Source organism: Mandrillus leucophaeus, unplaced genomic scaffold (genome assembly GCF_000951045.1).
Source record: "Mandrillus leucophaeus isolate KB7577 unplaced genomic scaffold, Mleu.le_1.0 Scaffold496, whole genome shotgun sequence".
Lineage (NCBI taxonomy): Eukaryota > Metazoa > Chordata > Mammalia > Primates > Cercopithecidae > Mandrillus > Mandrillus leucophaeus.
In genome coordinates, this window is record NW_012105320.1 from 574,281 (window position 1) to 590,129 (window position 15,849).

Genomic DNA, 15,849 nt, shown 5'->3' on the forward strand with positions numbered 1-15,849 from the left:
CGCTGAAGAGTCTGCCCTGCAGGCAGACGGAGATCGGCGGGAGGGCTGGGGGAAGGGACCCGGACTAGAACAACTGCTGACTAATCCGCGGGCCGCGGGGAATGGGTGGCGCGCCAGCCGGTCGGCCGGGGTCACGCGGCTTGGTGTGCGCGGAATGGATTCAGGGTTCCCTGATCTCGCGCGGGAGCTAGAGTCCCGACTCCCAGCCCGGGTCCCCGACCGGCCTTTCGGGGTTGCTGGGCGCGCTCTGCAGTGAGTACCCGGGACGCGTGGCCCGGGCCAGCGGGGAAGGGCCCCGAGGCCGGTCGGCTAGGTGGGAGGCCTCGAACACCGTTTCTGGTCCCGAGACCCCGTCCCCGGGTAACGGTCGAGGTGGAGCACGCCCTTTAATCATCCCTCATCCAATACCCTTGTTTTACAGAAGGGGAAACTGAGGTCCAAGGAAATTGAGTATCTTTGCAAAGTCCCCAGCTGAGTTCGAACCAGACAGATCCTGGGACCCCCTACTCTATCCGCCACCCGGAAGAATCTTCGTCCTTGTCTTTCCATTCTGCCCTCCCGGCTTCCCAGTAAGGTAGGCAGGGCCTGGTGGTGCACTGCCCGTTTCATAGATTGAAGAAAGTGAGGTCCAGGGGGCTCAAGTCCCAGTTCCGAGTGTCCACGGGCAAGCCTTTTACCCTTGCTAAGGAGCCCAGAGCTGGGGAATGGTTGTGAGGTGAGGATACAGGAGGAGGTTTACGGTGGGTGTCTTGGCCCCAAACCCTGCCTCCAGGCAAGGCTGGCCCTGCCCACCTCTCTGGACCTCTAACCCCAGCCCCCTAGGTGGATACCCGGGTCCACGAAGGGCAGGGTTCACCTTCAAATCCCTCAGCAGGACCAGGAGTCAAGCTACTGTCTTTTTTTTTCAGTGAACATATATAAAGCACTGGTTGTGTGCTGCGAATACCCTGGGAAAGGTGGGGTTTGATCAGAGGAGCCATGAGCTCAGACCACCTGCCTAGGGAGACAGACTGGTCAAGCTGTGCTCCTAAGGATAAGATCCCTGATGTTGGGGGGCCAGAGGAGGGGAAGGGATATTTGAGCTGGGCTTCCAAGAGTAAAATAGGAGTTTGCCTGCTGGAGAAATGGAGGGAAGGACAATGCAGGCTGAGGAACTTTCCACATTTTTCCTGCAGGAAACTGGTAGATGTGGAGAACGCGCTTGGCAGGGGAGCAAATTAGGCAGCCTTCTTGTCTCTCTGGGATCCTGCTTCCTGCCCTGAATCAGCTCAGTGGGAGTCCTGGGACAGAGAGGCTTGACCAGGGACCTACAGGCCCTGGAGGACAGGCTGGATGCAAGAGGAGAGCACAGGGGAGAAGGCCTTGCTTTGGTGAGCAGGGAAAGGCCATGTTTGAGGGCCAAAGCTGGGACCAGCTAGGCTGGAGCAGCCACCTCCGTATTGAGGCCTTCTCGATGGGCCAGCCCGCCATGATTAGTGGGGATTGCTATGATTTATGGAGCAAGAGTTGTGGGCCAGGGCCTACCTTAGCCTATTCCTTTTTATTTCATCATCCTCTGAGAAAAGGAATTTCTGAATTCCCATTTTACAGATGAGAAGGGAGAGGCTCATCTGTAAAATGAGGCTCATCTGTAAGAAGATGAGGTTGGAAACTTGCCTTGGGACACGGAGCAGAAAGAGGTGGAGCCCATACTGGAGCCTTCCTGTGGAAAGGGGAGCTACGGCCAGAGGGGCTGTGCCAGTAAGGATGCAGGAGGCGGCTTATGGTGGATGGGCTCACCCTCAAAGGGGATGTCTCAGTCCCAGGTCTCTTAGTGTGGCTCAAGGTGTGGGACTCCTGCCCTTCTGCCCCACCCTTCCCCAGTCTGCTTGCCCATTGGCTGGCCCCACTCCAGGGTCAAGGGCAACTGAAACCATCTGGAGCATGAAGGCTGGGCACAGGGTAGGGGAGGAAGGAGGGAGGTAGTAGCCTGAGGGAAGGGGAAGGACAGAAGCGGGCTAGAGATGGCCCTGAATTCGCCCAGGGGGGTGAGGGGCTGAACCCCTCTTTTTGGGAGTTTAGGGCCCATCAGGACTCAGGAGTCTCTATGCCTGTCCCCTGCCAGTCCTTAAACAGAGGTGAGTGGAATGGCAAGATGGCTTATGAGTGCATGGGTTAGGGTCTGAGCTCCACTATGGCCGAGCTGCTGGGCCTGCCTCTCCAGCCTGTTTCCACCTCTGTAAAATAGGGCTGTTGATAAGGTGCTTGAGAGGGTATTGGTGAGACAAAACCTCCAATAACAACTTGTTATTGTTTTCTTTTACCCCCAGCGCACAGCCCTAGGACCACCCTTGACCATCCTCAACCAAGCTATGCATGCCAGGGGCCCCCATGGCCCACTGTCCCCGGCGCTGCCTCTTGCCTCCTCAGTCCTGATGCTGCTGATGAGCAGCCTGTGGCTGGTGGGGGCCGGCCCCAGCCTGGTCCTGGCCCCGGAGCTGTTGCTGGACCCCTGGCAGGGTGAGGGCCAGCCACGTGGACCTTGGAGGAAGCAGGAGACTTGCTGTAGGGCCTGGGCCCAGTTGGCAGGAGCAGCACAAGGCCTCCAGGGGTCAAGCAGGGATGGGGCCCAGTGTCCCGGGGGAAGCGTGGCCTTAGGAGCATGCTCAGCACATCCACAGCCAAGAAGGGAGGCAGAGGATTTGGCAGGGTGGGCTGGAACCTGTGGGTAGGAGTGCTTTTCTCATGGTTTCCCGGTCTGGCAGCTTTTCCTTGAAATAAGAACTAAGGCTGGGCGCAGTGGCTGACGCCTGTAATCCTAACACTTTGGGAGGCTGAGGCAGGTGGATCACTTGAGGTCAGGAGTTCGAGACCAGCCTGACCAACATGGTGAAACCCTGTCTCTACTAAAAATACAAAAATTAGTTGGGCGTGGTGCACGTGCCTGTAATCTCAGCTGCTCGGGAGGCTGAGGCAGGAGAATCACTTGAACCTGGGAGGTGGAGGTTGCAGTGAGTTGAAGTTGTGCCACTGCACTCTGGCCTGAGTGATAGACTGAGACTTTGTCTCAAAAAAAAAGAGAAAACAACTAAGACTTTCAGCTAAGCATGAGGATGGAGGAGGAGGTGTTGGGGGTTCGAGGAGGGACCTTAGCTGAGCACCTGTTTCCCAATCATAACAACTCCAGTTTGTATTTGAGGACCCCCAATGATGCTCAGAGAGGTTAAGTGATTTGACCAGGGTTACACAGCTTGAGGGAATGGGGTAGCTCCAGGATTGAAGCAGGCCATCTCATGCTCTCAGCCAGGTATGATTTAGTAAATACAGAAGCAGAGTACCTTCATGGTGTCTGGGACATAGTGAGTGCTCAGTTGCAGGTTGTCAGTGCAAAGACTGAGTGGCAGGTGCGGTGTGTTCTGTCTAATACCACAGAGGCATAGCCACAGTGTTTGGAAGTCCTTGGTCCCGTCCACCAATGATGAAGGGCTGACTGTGGGCAGACTGGCTCCTGGGGAGGGGAGGTGGGCTCAGCAGGTGGCCCTGGTGTAGGGTAACCTTCAACCTAGCACACCTGGGACAGCCTTGGATGTTGGGGCCACTAACCTGGCACATAAGCCCCTTCTCTCTCCCAGTGCACCGGCTGCTGACCCATGTCCTGGGCCACACGGCCCTGCCGGGCCTGCTCCTGAGCCTGCTGCTCCTGCCCACTCTGGGCTGGCAGCAGGAGTGCCACCTGGGCACGTTGAGATTCCTGCATGCCTCAGCTCTGCTCGCCCTGGCTTCTGGGCTGCTGGCAGTACTGCTGGCAGGCCTTGGGGTGTCCGGTGCAGCCGGCAGCTGTGGATACATGCCTGTCCACCTGGCCATGCTGGCTGGGGAGGTACACCACCCTAAACGGCCCCGTGGGGCACTGCCACCATGGCTGCCACCATGGCTGCTGCTTGTCCTGACCCCACTGCTCAGCTCTGAGCCACCCTTCCTGCAGCTCCTTTGTGGCCTCCTTGCTGGCCTGGCCTGTATCCTTTGCCTGAGCCCAGGGCCCGTGGGGATGTGTGGGTTCTGTGGGTGGGTGCCTAGGAAGGAAGTGGCACAAAGGGGTGAAGTCCCAAGCAATACCAAGGAGCCGTGCACACACATTCCAGGAGCTTCTCCAAGTCTTCCTCTGGGACATGCTCTGGGCTGGGACCTGGGGGAGTCATGGCCTGGTGGAGGTACCAATTACAATGTAAAGGGCTCCGTGGGCTCCCTGTAATATCAATGCCATTCTTCGCAGAAATAGAAAAAATAATCCTAAAATTTATATGGAACCACAAAAGGCCCTGAATAGCCAAACCACTCTGAGCAAAAAAATAAAAGTTTAAAAAATTAAAAGCCTGGCCAGGTGCAGTGGCTCACGCCTGTAACCCCAGATCTTTGGGAGGCCAGGCGAGCAGATCACTTGAGGTCAGGAGTTTGAGACCAGCATGGTGAAGCCCCATCTCTACTAAAAATTAAAAACTTAGGCCAGGCACAGTGGCTTACGCCTGTAATCCCAACACTGGGAGACCAAGGTGGGCGGATCACAAGGTCAGGAGTTCGAGACTAGCCTGGCCAACGTGGTGAAACCCCATCTCTACTAAAAATACAAAAATTAGCTGGGCGTGGTGGCGTGCTCCTGTAATCCCAGCTACTTAGGAGACTGAGGCAGGAGAATTGCTTGAACCTGGGAGGCAGCAGCTGCAATGAGTCGAGATCATGCCACTGCACTCCAGCCTGGGCGACAGGGCGAGACCCCAGTCTCAAAGAAAACCCCAAAAAACAAAAATTAGCTGGGCGTGGTGGCAGGCGCCTGTAGTCCCAGTTACTTGGGAGACTGAGGCAGGAGAATTGCTTGAATCCAGGAGGCAGAGCCTGCAGTGAGCCAAGATGGTGCTGCTGCACTCCAGCCTGGGCGAGACAGCAAGACTCCCTCTCAAAAAAAACAAAAGCCTAAGTGAATGGAAAGATCTCATGTTCATGGATTGCAATACTTAATATTGTTAAAATGTTAATGCTACCCAGTTGATTTATAGATCCCACACAATTCTTATCAAAATCTCAGTTGTCTTTTTTTGTTGTTGCAGGAATTAGCAAGCTGGTCCTAAAATTAATATGGAAATGTAAGAACCCAGAATACCTCAGATAATCTTGAAAAAGAAAAGCAAACCTGGAAGACTTACACTTTTCAATTTCAAAACTTAAAACTACAAAAGTGGCCAGGCGCCGTGACTCACGCCTATAATCCCAGCACTTTGGGAGGCCAAGGCAGACAGATCACTTGAGGTCAGGAGTTCAAGACCAGCCTGGCCAACATGGTGAAACCTCATCTCTACTAAAAATACAAAAATTAGCAAGGCGTGGTGGTGCATGCCTGTAATCCCAGCTGTTCAGGAGGCTGAGGCAGGAGAATTACTGGAACCTGGGAGACAGAGGTTGCAGTGAGCTGAGATTGCACCACTGCACTCCAGCCTGGGCGACAGAGTAAGACTCTGTCTCCAAAAAGAAAAAAAAAGCCATACAGAATTATAATAATCAAGATATTGTGGTACTGGCATCAGGATAGACATACAGATCAATGGACTAGAATTGACGATCTAGAAATAAACTGTTACATTTACTGTATAGTCAATTTATTTTGACAACAGTGCCAAGTTGATTCAATGAGGAAAATAATATTCTTTTTAATAAATGGTGCTAGAGGTTGGGTGAGGTGGCTCACGCCTGTAATCCTAGCACTTTGGGAGGCTGAGGTGAGCTGATTTCTTGAAACCAGCAGTTCGAGACCAGCCTGGCCAACATGGTGAAACCCTGTCTCTACTAAGAATACAAAATAATTAGCCAGGTGTGATGGCACGTGCCTGTCGGGAAGCTGAGGCAGGAGAATTGCTTGAACCTCGGAGGTGGAGGTTGCAGTGAGCTGAGATTTCACCACTGCACGTCAGCCTGGGTGACAGAGCGAGACTGTCTCAAAAATAAATAGTGCCACAGTGATATTTATTGGGTGTTCTGCTTCTGAGAGAGAGAGAGATTTTTTTTTTTTTTTTTTAATTTTTTAGAGACAGGGTCTCATTTTGTCACCCAAGCTGGAGTGTGGCGATGCCGTCCTAGCTCACTACAGCCTCAAACTCCTGGGCTCGAGCGATCCTCTCGCCTCAGCCACCTCAGTAGCTGAGACCACGTCCAGCAAATTTTAAAACTTTTTTGTAGAGAAAGGGTCTATGTTGCCCAGGCTGGTCGTGAACTCCTGGCCTCAAGTGATCCTCCCGTCTCAGCCTCCCAAAGTGGTGGGATTATATAGCTGTAAGCCACTTCGTCCAGCCCTAAGATGATTCATACCTATCGGGGAAAACAGTGCCACTGGAGAGAACAGGCTGGCCCCTGTCCTCTGGATTGGGGGCAGGAGTTATCCAGGCCTGTCTGAAGGCAAGAGCAGGTGTGTCTATGGGACTTCTTCCAGGAAGGGTGGACCTTGAGTTACAGACCTGAAAAGGTGCATAGGGTTCTGGGAACAGAGTGGGTCGGGGTGAGCCCAGGCTTTGGGGTAAGGCATACCTGGCTCTGGCTGAGTAGTTTGAGGCAGATCCCTTTTCCTTTCTGAGCCTCTCCTGCTGACCAGGGTGACGCTATTCCATGCTGGGCCACAGTGAGGAGATGGGAGGGAATGGTGGCCAGCACACTTGGCATGGGGCCTGGCCTGTGGCGTGGGCCCACCCCTGGCTGCTTTTGGTTTTCCTTGACTGGCCGCCCTGCCCCGGGCAGACAGATGCAGCTGGGGCCTTCCGGTGGCTGGAACCCTCAGAGCGACGGCTGCAGGCGCTGCAGGAGGGCGTTTTGTGCGGGACCTTGGCGGGGTGCTGGCCCCTGAGGCTCCTTCCCACCCCGGGCAGCCTGGCAGAGCTGCCTGTCACCCATCCTGCCGGAGTGAGGTGAGGGTGATGGGGGGGATGCCAGCCCAGGTGGGCACTGTGGCAGGGCTGGCAGTCAGGCCCTCTTCTGTTCCCACTCCCCTAGGCCTCCCATCCCTGGACGGCCTTATGTAGCCTCCCCTGACCTCTGGTCCCACCGTGAAGGCTCAGCCCTGTCCCCACCAGGCCTGAGGCCTGTGCAGCCCACCTGGGAGGGGTCCTCAGAGGCCAGCCTGGACTGGGCTGGGGCCAGCTTCTCCCCAGGGACTCCGATGTGGGTGGCCTTGGATGAGCAGATGCTGCAGGAGGGCATCCAGGCCTCACTTCTTGACGGGCCAGCCCAGGGGCCCCAGAGCGCACCATGGCTGTCCAAGTCCTCTGTCTCCTCTCTGCGGTAAGGTGGAGTGGGCAGAGGGGGGGTCCCCTCGTGTAGGGGCCGGTGTGGCCCTGACACTCCCCACTTGTTCCCCCACCCCCCACAGGCTGCAGCAGCTGGAGCGCATGGGCTTCCCCACGGAGCAGGCGGTGGTGGCACTGGCAGCCACAGGCCGCGTGGAGGGTGCCGTGTCACTGCTGGTTGGAGGACAAGTGGGCACTGAGACCCTGGTGACCCAGGGAAAGGGTGGGCCTGCCCACTCCGAGGGTCCTGGGCCTCCCTAGCCCAGGCAGAGAGTGAGGCACAGGCAGGCCCTTGGGTACTAAGGGCTGGGCTGCATGTGGGTAGCCTGAGCTCCTGCTCTGTCTACTGAGGACCACAGTGGGGAGCAGGGGCACCTCTGGAGACAGGAGAGGCCAGCATGCTGCCCTAGTATGTGTTTAGAATAAAAACCAGTTTGTTTTTCAACCTGGACCTCCTTGGAGGCAGCAGTTGTGTTTGACTCTGTGTGTTGGCATCAGGGGGATGAATGAATGAGCGAGCACCAAATGAATGACCAGTTGTGGGAGAGCTGTTCCCTGATGTCCGGAGACACAGGCTTCCTGGCCCTGCACCATGTAGCCTGTACCTCCAGGAGGCTCTGTCCTCCAACACAGAGCATTCTTCACCACCCATTTCCAGCTCTCCTCCCATCGTATTCTCATTCCTAGCTGCCCCCATCTAACCACACACTGAGACCAGGCTGCGGGGAATCAGGTAGGGGCCTTTATTGGCCAGCACACATCTACCTCCTGGCATCTGTCACAAGCATTTGTGGGAGCAGGCAGCCCCTTCTCCATGTCCCCATCCCCAACCTGAGATGTGGGAGCGCCTGGGGGCTCAGAGGGGAGAAATGAGGCAAGAAGCCCCTGGTGATCCAGTCAGAGGATTGGGCAGCTTGACCTCGGGGTGGGGAACCCAGCACTGGACAACAAGGAGGGAGGGGCACAGGAGGGCTCCCCGAGGTTTGGTTGGGGAGGAGAGGGAGGAGGACTGCTCCCTGCCCTGTCATCCCTGCATGTGCTAAGCCCCAACTCCTGAGCCCTCCTGTGTCCCTCAGTGCCTTTGGGCCTGGATACTCAGACAGCAGATGAGACGAAGCCTTGTACCTCTACCCCTCCTTGAAGGCCTGCCTCCCCCCACTTCACAGAGGGAAACTGAGGCCCAAGCCTCTCCTCTCAGCCCCTGCTCAGCCTCAGACGTGTATGGTGCCAGGACTGAGACCTGCTTACCCCTAAGGCCTAGATGGCAGAAGGGACCCTGAGGATATTAATAAATATGGACGGGCGGTCCCTGGAGGCAGCTGGCCGAGTCCAGGTAGGAGGGGAAGCCTGGCCTTGTCTGCCCCAAGGGCCGCCACCGCCCTCAGCCTCTTTCATCCCGGCTCCTGGGGGCCACGATCCGGTAGTTGGCTGCATGTCCGCCCCTCTTGCCCCGAAGGAGGCTGGGGGTGCCTGTGCCGGCAGGGCCTCCCCCAGACCCCATCTCTGGTTCTGCCGGAGGGAAGGAGAAGGAGAGAGGCCACATCAGGGGGGTTCATGTGAGGTACCCACCTCCCCTTGGCCCTCTAGGGGGTGGCAGAACTGGGCACCCTCTGCCAGGTATAATCCACCCTGGTATCTGGCTGCAGAGCTGTGGGAAAGGGGGTCTACAGATTGGGGTCTGTCAGGACTTTCCAGCACCCCCAACCCAAGAAGAGCACTCAGCGCTTCTGTTTGATTCCTGCTTTGTCAAGTGGGGTTAACCACACCCGCCGCCTTTAGGAAGTGTTTAGCATGCCGTGAATGCTTCACGTAAAGGCTGCTTCTTTTTTCGATTCATTTTGGGGTGGAGGTGTGCCCTGAATCATCCCTATGTGGTAGCTGGGTAAACTGAGGCTAGGGAACAGACTTGGGCTAGGCCACCAGTTGGGGGGAAGGGCTTAGGAGGCCAGGCTCTGCCACTGACCTACTGTGCAGTCTTGGGTGAGCTGGACCTCTATCAGGGTCTCAGTCGTCTCATTGCTAAAACAGGGCAGTTCCGGACGGAACCGGAAAACTACTCATCTTTCAAAACCAAGGGTAGGAGCTATCTCCTCCAGGAAGCCTTCTGTGACTGTCATCTCAGCCCTTCCCGAAGTAAAATGAGCAGGCCAGGCAGGTCAGAATAGGCTGTTTTTCTAGGGGGAGATGGACACTCAGGGAGGAGAGGGCCATGGGGGACTCGGCTAAGCCTCCATAGGACAGATACTTGGGTTCTGGTGAACACCAGGTTCCCATTGAGGGCACTGCTAGGGAGTGGGCTATCCCCTCGTAATCATGACTGTGCCCTGACCCTGTGTGGCCCAGCCACCCGTACACCTCTGGGTTGAGATGAGGGCTCTTGGAGCAGACAGGGTCACTGAAAGGGACATTCCATGCCTTAACTCAAGGAGCATGGGAGGGGAGCGGCACAGAGCACTGGCCCCAGTGCCAGCTAGGATCGTGTACTGGTCCTGCTCTGCCAGTTATGTGGCCTTGGGCAAGTCGCAGAACCTCTGAGTGTCATCTGGAACGTGGGGATAAATAGTCCCGTTTTTACACCCTTGTGATACATGTGTTTACCATGACCAGGACTGGAAAGTGGTTTTCACAGGAAATGCTGGATTATTATGGTTACTAGGTTGGTGTCGCTTCCACCCAGGTCTCCTGCAGGTCTGGTCCCTGTGAGTTTGTCACAATCAAATTTGGGGCCCTGGATGAGTGGCAGAGTCAGCAAACTTTTGCTGGTGAAACCCAAAGGGCCAGCATGTTAGAGGAGAGACCTGGGGTGGACCCCTAGCCTGACCATTCCCATTCCTGTGACCCTGAAGCAGTCACAAGAGCCTCCGAGCCTCTGTTTCTTCATCTGTAAAATGGCCATGGCATCGCTCACCTAGCAGGCTTACTACTCTAAGAGACTGGAGATGATCGATCCAGCCCAGGTGGGCCAGACACGTGGCAGCTGATACTATTATAATTATTGATTATAACCTAAACAGGAACCCCATCTGGGTCTTCAGTAGCACCTGATGTGTATGTTGGGCCAATGGGGAGGGTCGCATCTCCCACTCCTCCGACCTATCCCTTCAAGCCCCGACCCAAGCTGGCTCGAGGGGCCACTGGCAGTGGGTGTGGGACTTTTGAGGTGCCTGGCACTTTTCTCCCTGGGCTGTCAGAGACAGAGCTGGCCGAAGGCAGGGACAGATCCAGAGCCATGGTGGCCCAAATGTGTCCCTTCTGGCTCCTGCCCCAATCCTCAGAGAGAAGGTGGGGACACCTAAAAAGGTTCTGAGAGCCTGAGATTTGGTCCTTGGCCCCTCTCTGTAAGAGGGGAGGAGGTCTGGGAGCTAGGCACTGAAGTTTCTAGAAGTTAGAGAAGCATGCGGCACTGTGGGAGGAGCTTTGGAAGCAGACCCCACACCCTTCCCAGCCTCTGGGCCTCTGCACAGGCAGGACTCTCTCAAGGCTGCCCTGCCCACTTCCCCACCTGGCACACTCATTGGGATCTTCCAGGACCCAACACAGAGTCCCCTCTTCCAAGAAGCCTTCTCTAACCCCTAGGGACAAGTGACTGTTCCTCACCCACACCCTTCCGTGCTCCCCTACCCCATATCTCTGTAGATACGATTCCCTGCCACTCATGGCCAGCTCCCCAAGGCCGGCACCTATCTATACTCCAGAGTGCCAGTGCCCAACCAGGCCTGGCTTTCAATGAGTGTTCTCTACAGTTTTGCTGGATGAAGGAGGCTGGGCTCTAACCTTAACTCTCCTTCCTGCTTGGGACCTAAGTTTCTCAGTCTTTTTGTTTTTGAGCAAGAAGGGTCAGCCTTTGGCAAAGAGGATATTGGGGAAACAATCTGAGGTTTTCTTTTCTTTTTTTTGAGACGGAGTCTCGCTCTGTCTCCCAGACTGGAATACAGTGGTGCGATCTTGGCTCACTGCAACCTCCGTCTCCCGGATTCAGGTGATTCTCCTGCCTCAGCCTCCCGAGTAGCTAGGATTACGGGCACCCACCACCATGCCTGACTAATTTTTAGTAGAGATAGGGTTTCACCATGTTGCCTAGGCTGGTCTCGAACTCCTGACCTCAGGTGATCCGTACGCCTCAGCCTCCCAAAGTGCTAGGATTACAGGCGTGAGCCACCGCGCCCAGTCTCTCAGTCTTTAAAATAGATGCGAGGTTGGACATGATGTGGAGGCCTCTGTGCACTGTTGTGAGATGGGCTGTGAGATGGTGTGGCAGGGCAGGTGAGGAACAGAGCTCAGACCGTCAGGCAGCCAATCCCTTCCTTTCTTCAGGGCCAGCCACAGGCTCCAGTTTCATGAGGAAAGACCTCAGCTTCATTCCCAGGAGCCAGACGCAAGGCGGGGTACCACCCACTGGTGTCTAACCAACTCCTGTGCTACCCCATCCTGCCTTCTAGGACCTTCTTGATCTAGGCCCTGCCAGATTCTGTCGCTTCTAGGCTCCTTCTGGTCTCTTGGCCTTCGCTCATGCTGTTTCTCTGCCTGTTCACTCTCCCCAGATCCTTGCCCTTCAGGTCTCCACTTAGATATCACCCTCCAGGAAGACCTCCCTCAACCCCCTCCAACCTCCTCTGGGCCAGGTCAGAGGCACTTCTGTATTCCCATGGCTGCCTGTACTCCCTTCCCTGCAGTGTACCTCACCTTGGGTTTCTCTACCAGTGTCAGGGTTCTCCTGAGCGCCCCCAGCACCCTACACTCCTCGAGGGCAGGACTATGTCTGTCTTATCTTGTGGAGCCTGTCCCAATAAGGTGCCTGGCACAGAGCAGGTATTCATTCACTCGAGTGACCAGAGCCTTCTCTCTGCCAGGCACCATCTGCTGGCTGGCTGGCTGGATGAAGAATGAGTGTCCGCTGGCCTGGGCCGAGCATTGGAAGGCACCTTCTGCATGCCCAGGCCCTTCCTGGAAGAGGCTGCCCCTGCCTGCCCGCCCTGCCATTACCTGGCCAGATGATGGCTTCCAGCAGGGTGACCCGTCTGGCCAGGAGCTCCAGCTGAGCCTGCTGCTGCAGGAAGCTCTGTAAGCTAGGAGCCTGATGGGAGATGGAGAAGAGCAGACGGTGCGAGTCTGGCCTCTGAGGGCTGGGCTGGGAAGCCAAGCCGGGAGGGTGGGAGGGCACTGCCAGCTGCCATCAGGGCAGGAGCCTGGGAGTGAGTCTCAGTACTGAGACTTCAGTCTCCCCTCCTATGGTGGGGACAGGGCTGGCCTGGATCCTCAAGTAACCACATGGGTGGGGAGTTTCTGGGTGAATGCTTGGGGTGAAAGCCTGGCTCTCTTAGTCCCCTTAAGGGACCAATAGAACACGTTAGGAGGACCAAGGGGAAAACTGCAAAGGGGACACCTGAGGCCAGGAGGGTCTGCCTTGTGAGAGCCTCTGGGGGATTATGGGATAGGAAGGTCAGAACTGGTAGGTAGTGCATTACCCAGAGTCCCCTGGGGCCTGAGCCTGGCTCTGTCACCCACAGTCCCCTGCCCTTCTGGAGTCTTGCTCCACGACCTATTGTCCTGCGGGCCTGACTCTGTTACCCATGATTTCTCTAGAGCTGAAGGCTGACTAGAGTCTGGATCCATTACCTGTAATCCTCCTGTTGCCCTGAGCTGTGATTTGGTTACCCATGATCCCTTGCACTGCAGGAGTCTGGCTCTGTTACCCACAATCCCACTGCTAGACTGGAGTTTGGTTCCATTGCCCACAATTTCTTCCAAACTTGAAATCTGTTATCTCTGGTTCCCTGCAGTCCTAGAAACCACATTACCCATAATGCCTAGAGGCCCAGGTCTGACCACAGCAGTAGGGCCTTGGTTTCTAGGGTACCCCTGCACCCATGGAGGAGGGAACCAGTCATTGAGGGATGGGTGGTTGTGGTCTCTCAGGTCCATGCTTGCCTGGGACAGGCACCTTCTCCAGTCTCATGACTGGGCTCAGGCCAGTTCCACCCCAGAAGGGCTTGGGGAAGGCTGGCAGGCAGGGGCTGGACCGTCTGTCCATCTGTCTGTCTCTACTCACCATAGAGCCCAATCATTGTTTCCAAGATTAAAACCCTCTCAGCTAAAATCTTCAAAGCCTCGCGTAGTTGGTGCAACCCCTCCCCCTGTGGAGGAAAGAGACAGATGCAGCCGTGAAGGGGGCAGGGGAGGGGACCCTGCAAAGCCCGTCAGTGGCCCATGCCCCACCCAGGACATGCACCTGCAGCCCCCACACTACCTGCCACAGCCCAGGGTCCATGGACAGCCAGAACAAGACCGGTTGAGGACAGGAAGGGGGACAACAAGGCAGGCGGAAGGAAGCAACCCCTGCGGGACCTCCCAGAAGGTCCCGTTGGATCCCAGCTGGCTGCTCTCCTACACTGCCGCAAATCCTGCTGCGCTGAAGGTGAGGCGAGCCAATCTTCAGGGGCAGAACGGCCACCCCAGAGGCTGCTGGGAGTCCTCCTGTCTTCTAATGTCTGTCACTCAGCACCAGTTGCTCTCCCAACACCTGCATGACTATATTCCTTGGTCACCTATATGTTTATTTACTTCACATTCTTTTTGCTGTAAATCACTACATTAGCCTCACCCTAATTACTCTGATCAGTGAGCTCAGGCTAGTTACCAGTATTTTCACTTATGCCCAAATGAATATATGGATGTTCCTTGACTTGCAATGGCGTTTCATCCAGATAAACCCAGTGTAAGTTGAAAATATCGCAAGTCAAAACCGCATCTTTGAGACGGAGTTTCGCTCTTGTTGCCCAGGCTGGAGAGAAATGGCATGATCTCGGCTCACCACAACCTCCACCTCCCAGGTTCAAGCGATTCTCCTGCCTCAGCCTCCAGAGTAGCTCATGCCCTACCACGCCCGGCTAAATTTGTATTTTCAGTAGAGACAGGGTTTCTCCATGTCGGTCAGGCTGGTCTGGAACTCGGCCTCAGGTGATCCGCCCGCCATGGCCTCCCAAAGTGCTGGGATTACAGGCATGAGCCACTGTGCCCAGCCAATAAGATTTTTTTTTTAAGAGACAAGGGTCTTGCTACGTTGCCCAGGCTGGTCTCGATTTCCTGGCCTCAAGTGATCCTTCTATCTCAGCTTCCCAAAGTGTTGGGATTACAGGCGTAAGCCACCATCCCTGGCCAAAAAAGTGCATTTTGACATACAATATTTTCAACTTACGATGGGCTTATTTGGAAGTAATGAGGAATATACTGAAAGCCTATATTGCTTTTGCACAACTGTAAAGTTGAAAAATTGTAATTTGAACCATCATAAGTTGGGGACCATCAGTGTGTCAATAAAATTAGACAACGTTTGAGTTACATTGCTTTTGGAGAACTTGCGCTTAAATGCTGACAAACCTGAGGCTCAGGCCTCTGCCTCTTCCCCAGCAATTCACGCTTTGAACTCCCTGCCTGGAAAACAGTGCTCACCTCTCCCAGGGCTTAGACTATGCCAGGTCCACATTCTGGCACATCCTGATGCGTCGCCCTCAGCCCAGCCCTCTCCTCTTAGCAGTACAGGTCTGCTTCTCCCTGTCTCTGGCTCCCAGAACCCTGGCACTGGGCTCACAAAGCCCCTCCTCCAAGGCCACCAGCTCTGGGGCTCCCCACTCCCCAAGTGGTGCCAGCTGCTACCCAGGGCTCATGCCAGAGACCTCATCTCTTCCTCCCCATCTGCATCCTTTCCTTCCCCAGCATACGGTCCACAGTCTTGACAACACTCCATACTCCCTCATTCCTTCCTCTTTCCTAGTCCAGAAACAAAGCTATTTCCAGAATGTAGATCTCTCAGTTCCAGCAGCATGCCAGGATGACTAATAGAACTATCCCAGCCCTGATGACATCTGGAAATCTCTCTTGGTGTCCTTTACTCAGTACAGATAAGTGAAGGGATGGACAATATGTATAATTGTATAATTACAAGCCAACCCTTTAAGGTTGTTGCTTCTCACAAAACCATCTAAACAACTGAGAAGTCTCTCAATATGTCCATCATGAGCCTGCTCGCTGGGGCCGACCCTTGTGATCCAGCTGTCCTGTCCACATCACATGGATTGGGCGACCCTCAGGCTGCTGAATGGCCATTTCAGCCTGGGGGTCCCAGGGTCACCACGGGCTGCATGCCAAAGTAATCCCCCTTTGAGTATTGCAGGGGCAGGATCTAAAAATGAATGACCTTCACTGGGCACAGTGGCTTACACGTGTAATTTCAGTGCTTTGGGAGACCAAAGTGGCAGGATCACTCAAGGCTAAGAGTTTGAGACCAGTCTGGGGAACACAGCAAGACCCCATATCTACAAAAAATTAAAAAATTTGGGTGGGCACGGTGGCTGTCATGTAATCCCAGCACCAAGTGACACTTTGGGAGGCCAAGGTGGGTGTATCACTTGAGGTCAGGAGTTCTAGTGCAGCCTGGCCAACATGGTGAAACCCCATCTCCACTAAAAATACAAAAATTAGCTGAGCATGGTGGCGTGCACCTATAGTCCCAGCTACTTGGGAGGCTGAGGCAGGAGAATCACTTGAACCC

The 15,849-nt window shown here is 55.2% G+C and overlaps 2 protein-coding genes across 2 annotated transcripts in view; one reads left to right on the forward strand and one right to left on the reverse strand.

Annotated features, from left to right (window-relative positions):
- Window positions 1–4: 4 nt before the first annotated feature.
- RHBDD3 (rhomboid domain containing 3) lies at window positions 5–7,763 on the forward strand. Its single transcript, XM_011995722.1, has 7 exons — window positions 5–252; window positions 422–574; window positions 2,310–2,499; window positions 3,612–3,995; window positions 6,761–6,923; window positions 7,009–7,296; window positions 7,385–7,763. Exons 3-7 carry the CDS (start codon window positions 2,352–2,354, stop codon window positions 7,560–7,562), a joined length of 1,161 nt encoding a protein of 386 aa, XP_011851112.1. The 5' UTR covers window positions 5–252; window positions 422–574; window positions 2,310–2,351; the 3' UTR covers window positions 7,563–7,763.
- Window positions 7,764–8,021: 258 nt separating this feature from the next.
- The window catches only part of EMID1 (EMI domain containing 1), a 91,160-nt gene continuing 83,332 nt past the window's right edge, over window positions 8,022–15,849 (reverse strand). Inside the window, exons 15-16 of the mRNA XM_011995741.1 lie at window positions 12,285–12,375; window positions 8,022–8,810 (exon numbers count right to left, since the gene is read on the reverse strand). Coding sequence (XP_011851131.1) covers window positions 8,683–8,810; window positions 12,285–12,375 — 219 coding nt within the window. The 3' untranslated portion in view covers window positions 8,022–8,682. The remainder of the gene's footprint in view (window positions 8,811–12,284; window positions 12,376–15,849) is intronic.

What these genes read in the sequence shown, in the direction of transcription:
- RHBDD3 (XM_011995722.1), top strand. Translation starts at nt 2,352, where the DNA reads ATGCATGCCAGGGGCCCCCATGGCCCACTGTCCCCGGCGCTGCCTCTT. An exon ending in CCTCCTTGCTGGCCTGGCCT is followed by an intron (nt 3,996 to 6,760) that starts GTATCCTTTGCC and finishes CCGGGCAGACAG; the next exon opens with ATGCAGCTGGGGCCTTCCGG. An exon ending in ACCCATCCTGCCGGAGTGAG is followed by an intron (nt 6,924 to 7,008) that starts GTGAGGGTGATG and finishes CCACTCCCCTAG; the next exon opens with GCCTCCCATCCCTGGACGGC.